Source organism: Galeopterus variegatus, unplaced genomic scaffold (genome assembly GCF_000696425.1).
Source record: "Galeopterus variegatus unplaced genomic scaffold, G_variegatus-3.0.2 Scaffold2305, whole genome shotgun sequence".
Lineage (NCBI taxonomy): Eukaryota > Metazoa > Chordata > Mammalia > Dermoptera > Cynocephalidae > Galeopterus > Galeopterus variegatus.
The window spans coordinates 231,630-237,068 of NW_007728416.1; the positions used below are offsets into that span (position 1 = coordinate 231,630).

Consider the following 5,439-nt stretch of genomic DNA (forward strand, 5'->3'; position numbering starts at 1 on the left):
CCCCCCCCCCCCCCCCCCCCCCCCCCGGGCAAACAGTCTATGTTTGCTGGGGGTGGGAAATAAAACTTTCTTTGGAAATTTAATCAAGTTTCGGGGCACCTGATCATCCTCACAGTTCAACCTTTAGAAATGCACCTAGTTTAGTTTGGTGCCTCAGCAGGTTTGGACTTTAATGATTCCAGTGTTCAGGCAGCAAAAGCCAGAGAAACAATAGAAATGACAGAGGCGGGAGTAACAGGAGAGTGTTGGAAACCATTTAGGTAGCATAATAAAGAACAAACGCATATATGCACCTTCACTTATGGAAAACTAGAAATAAATTTTTAAAGAAAATTATGGTTTAAACTGGATATGACAGGAACATGAGAATGGTAAAAAAACAAAAACCTTTGAGGTTGCTTTCCTGTTGTCCAGCAGCAGGTTTGTCGTTGGGGTTGCTATGTGGGTTTTTTCCTCCTTTTTTTTTTTTTTTACAGATGGGTGGGTATACATGTGTGTGCTAGAGTCAAAACGTGATTAGAAAGTAAAATGAAATCATGTTTTCTAATGCAGAAACTGACAGGCAATATAATGTCTGGCTGTGTTTACAAATTAGCACTAGGGCTGCTGAGATAGAAGATTTCACAATCGTTACCAAACACAGGCATTACCATTTAAAAAACTATTACTTCCTTCTCTAGTCTTTGTCCAACAATAATACTGATTCGAACATTTTCCATTCTGTCTTGGATTTATGCTCCTGTTAATTGTGCCTGATCGCAATGATTCCGGGTGGATGGTACTAAGTTGCTTTATTACAGGTTTTATTATACTCAATGCTCTCATTTGTAACTTGCCTAAAGTGCTTCTGGATTTAAGTATAATTAAATTGAGAAATGTTCAGAAATGACTACTGCTGCAGTTCTTGTGTTTTAACTATATGGGGAAATATGATCCCTTTATGCATGCACCCTAAACCCATAAAGTAAATGTAGTGTGGCATAATACTTTTATTTGTGTTATTTCTAGACCTTGTCCATACAGGGAAGACTGTTAAGTTTAAAACCCCACTGAGGTATTAATGATTAAATAATTTTCACCATTGATTTGATTTTCTTAAATATTTAGCAGTCATTCTTATTAAAGGTTAACTGTTGCAACAATGGGAAAATTGAAAACAACCCTTTTCCTGACCCAAATTCCTTTGAAAATTTTTTTTCTTAAAAGGTGGGGGAGGGAGAGGGAAAAGCAGCAACTGGGTTTCCTTGTTTTTATTTGATCTTTTAGTTAAATTCTACTGACCAATTTTACCACGAAGAGTGACTATACAGGTTTTAAGAATTCATACCAGCCACCTTGGAATTTTTGCAAATTAGAGCAATTCTAATCCATGGTAGTTCCAAAAGCTTGTAACCTTATTTTGCAATTCAAATATCTCCAAAGAGCATGGAAGGAAAAGGATTCAGAGCCTCTTTGGGAAAGGGAACTAAAATGATCATAACTTTCAGTTCTTTTTTAAATTGCTCTTTTATAAATTATTGCTCCTCTCATTTTACTCTCCCCACCAAATGCACTAAGTGTCAGTTTCTAAAAACATGTAAGTATAAACACACACACACACACACACACACACACACACACAATGCTTATTAAACCTTACACTGGATCAAGTGGCTACTTTCCTGCTTCCCATGTAAGGCTGTTCAACATAACCAACAAATTTCAGTGATTAACTGAGCCAAATGAGAGATGTAATAAATTTTCTATTTTCCTATGGAACTTAAATAACGTTTTAAATTCACCAAGCAAGCAGGTAAGTTCATCTGACCATTTTCTTTACAATCTAATGCAGTAATCATTAAACTGTCAACGGACATACTGCTGCATTATTTGATGCAGTAATTTGAAATAGCATTTTAGCAAAAATCACATCCAGATACATTTCCTCTCCAAAGAAAAGCAGCTTTAACAGAAGCCTTTACAGCTTTAATAAAATTATTGACTTGCTCTAATTCCATTTCAGGAAGGTTGTGAGGAAACCATAAATATATAGAATTAAAGCAGAGATGCTGGTTTAAATTTAATTTCAGAAAGTATTTTCAAATTATCAATAACCTGGTTTGCATTGCAAATAGTAAATGTGCTAATGCCATGCTTATTTAGAAATCACTTTAAGCTGCATTTATTGATAACTGAATTAGAACTCAAATAACGTATTACCCAATAGTCTCAAAACATTTAATATGGGGTGTAGCAGGTTCTGATAGGCGTTGGGAACCCAGCTAATGATTTATGAGGTCACCACTTAGCACCCCTAGGAAGAGAAGAAGGCTGCATTTTAATGTCCCTCTGCTTGGATTTGCTACTTACTTTTCTTTAATCAGCATAGGCTGTACACGTAACTTTTGGGTTTCACCAGTGTTTACACAATCTGGTTAAAATAATCTTCTTAGTTCGTCTTTTACACTTTCTTTTACACTGAGAGGGCATTTAATGAGTTCTTTTGGTTGAATTTAACATCTTTACCAGGACAGGGAGAAATCCCCACGCCAGACTCAGCGGTCAGATTAGATCCTCTCGCAATCGAAACAGTTTACTGTCGTCAGAGGGGAAGATATTGTTAACGGTGACATTCGTCTGATTTATTTCTGTGTTGATGGAAATGGTAATGCAGGCATTGTTTGAGGGAGCTCCAGGAACCATTGTTCTGGGGGCAGAACTCGCAAATACTTTTAATTTTTTCATTTGGCTGTCTATGCGGGTCCTTGAAGCGTCCCACCAAAAAATAAAACCAAATGTGTAAAAAAGAAAATACCATTGAGAAAACCCGGGCCCACCGGCTGTGTGCTTCTCGTATCTTCTCTGGGGGTAGGTGAATAGGGGGCTGCGTTCTCTCCCGCACTGCCCGCGCGGCCTCTTACCGGGACGTCCTCGATGGCGTGAGGTAAGGAGTGGATCGGGAGGTCTCCGAGTCCTGAGCCGAGCCCGTGTGGGCCGTGCAGGAGGTCCTCGTGCCGCCGGTAGTCCCTGCGAGGATCCAGGCCCGACAGCTGGTGGGGCAGCCCCCGGTGCGTGTGCAGGAGCCCAGACTCCTGGCTCTGCCTCTGGCCGGGCCAGCCCGGGTGCTGCGGCTGCGGCTGGGCGTGCAGGGGGTTCAGGCTGTAGGGGTCGTTGACGTGGGAGTAAGGATCTTGCGACTGGGGGTAGATAGGCTGGTAGGGTGGGGGGAAGTAGGGGGGCTGGAAGTCGGCATTGGGGGTGTGGGACAGCGGCGGGGCGCTCGTGTAGGGAGATTGACCTACAGTGCCCAGCTGGGGCAACCGTGCCGTCCCGTTGCTGGTGCCGTCGTGACGGTCCTAGAAGCGAGAGGGGCAGAGGAAGGAACAAGAGATCAGGCGCTGAGTTACAGCCGTCCGCACGACAATCCACTCGGCCAGCCTGCGTGGGAAACCGCCCGTTCCCGGCGGCAGACCGCCGAAGAAAAGCAGCTCGCAGTGGCTCAGCTCGGAAAATAACCGGGAAGCCAAACAGGCCCTTCCAAAAACGCAGAGTACTTATGCTGGGTAAACGTGGGGGCACGAGAGACTCTAAGGCGTTTCTTTCAAACGGGGGGGTAAAGAGAGAAAAGGGTCTCCTGCGATACAGCCGGTTACACTGCAGCCTGAAACCTCCTTTAAGCAAAATTAAAATTTCTACTATTAAACGGCCTTTTCTTTCCCCCTGGATTTTAACCTGTCTGCCACTGCGTGTTGTTTACTGTCTTCCATTTATTTGGAGGGGGGAAAAAATCACAAACGTTCAAAGACTATTACCATTTCATGACTATTTAAATAGAAACATATTTCGCAGAGGGGCTGTAACGAAAGCACACGTTTAAATTACCAGCATTAGAAAGGTTTTAGCTGCAGGATCGGGGTCTGTCTTTTCCGCTTCCTCAGTTAGGAGCCTTTTTCTGGACAGGGTCGATTTATGGTATGGATGAGGAGAGGGGGACGTAAAGTCAAGGTTTAAAATAGAAAGATTCAGCCTTATTGGGTTTAAAACAGAGAGGTGCACACCGGGGAGGAGGCCCCCGCCCCTTCCACCCTAGCCCCAAAGGGCAGAAGGAAGGCCTGACTTTCTGTTCCTCTACTACAATGCGCTTGCAAAACAAGCCGACAGAGTTGATCCAGGGAATGCGAACCCTCAGAGGTTCAGCCGCAGGCCCCGAGGGTAGGGGGCACACCGGGCTGCGTTTTTCCTGCAGACACATTACACATCAAATGTTGAGAACGTCTCGGGAACAAGCGAAGACGCAAGGAAATCAAAACGAACGTGGCGAGAAACACGCCTCGGGAAGCGGCGGCGAGGTAGGTCTGCGTGCGCGGGGAGGTCGGGGCGGGGGTGGCGATGCACTCGGTCTAGGGATGGCAAAGAGCGAGAGAAAGGAGGAAAGGGGGACATGCAGACGGAGGGGGTGTCCTGAAGGGAACCTGGGCGTGAAACCCGCGGTCTCGGGCAGCTCCGCGGCACCAGCTTCCCAGAACAGAATTCCTAAAGAAACAGGGACGGGGGCGGGGGTGGGACTCACCATAGCTGAAAAACTGTGAACTAACATCTGCGAAGAGTCTGGGGTACCGAGTCAGGGTGGAAAAAGCAAGCGAGCCTGGGGCGCCCGGCTGCCCTGCCGCCCGAGCGTGCCCCACACAAAAGGCGCCGAGAGCCCCGCGCTACCCGGGACTCCAGTCACCGCGCCGACGCTGCCCCGCGCGCGGGAGCCTCGCTCGGATCCATCCGAACTGGAACCACCGATTCGCGCGGCGCCTTCAGCTGGTCGAGCCCACGGTCTCTATCCTGCCGTGATCGGTTATGATTCAAAGTTCTTTTTAAAAAATTAAAAAAAAAAAAAAAACCCAAAAAGGAAAAAGTGTGTGTGAGTGTGTGTGTGCGTGCGTGTTCCTTAATCCGTGTCTCCCCCTCTTTTCTTAGCGGTGGCTTCGCTTGAGCTTCTAATAGCCGCGCTGGGCAGCGTTCCTGGAGCCTCCTAATAGCAGATATTCATGACTATTAATATTACACGAATACTTAATAAGGGAAGAATGCCTGGAAATCGAGCGTGAAGCGGAGAGGCAACTCGCGCCGGAGCCGGCTCTCAATGCAGTCCATTGACGGGAGTCTCAGTGTAGCAAATCGGAGGTGGGGACAGGGAGCGCGAGAGACAAAAAGCGGGCGACAGAGGGAGCGGGCGAGCGCGCGGGGGGCCGCGGCGCGGCGTCTGGCGAATCACAGGGAAGGGGCAACATTTTAAAAGGTGGCAGGGCATGCAAAAGTGAAAGAGAAAGAGGGAGCGAGGGAGACCGAGGGAGACCGAGGGAGAGAGCGCACGGAGGGAGAATGTGCCTGCGTGCGTGCGTGTGTGAGAAAGAAAGTGTGGGCGACCGAGAAGAACCCGGAGTGGGGAGGAGGAGGGGAGGGGAGGGG

General features: G+C 46.9%; 1 protein-coding gene across 3 annotated transcripts in view; it reads right to left on the bottom strand.

Moving 5' to 3' along the window:
* The window catches only part of TFAP2A (transcription factor AP-2 alpha (activating enhancer binding protein 2 alpha)), a 23,445-nt gene that overhangs the window by 10,442 nt on the left and 7,564 nt on the right, over window positions 1-5,439 (bottom strand). For 2 of the 3 annotated variants that reach the window (XM_008581237.1, XM_008581238.1), the window contains one exon: window positions 2,901-3,335. In XM_008581237.1, coding sequence (XP_008579459.1) covers window positions 2,901-3,335 — 435 coding nt within the window. Of the gene's footprint in view, window positions 1-2,900; window positions 3,336-4,549; window positions 4,577-5,439 lie in introns of those variants that run through there. The other variant, XM_008581239.1, reaches the window with a different exon arrangement.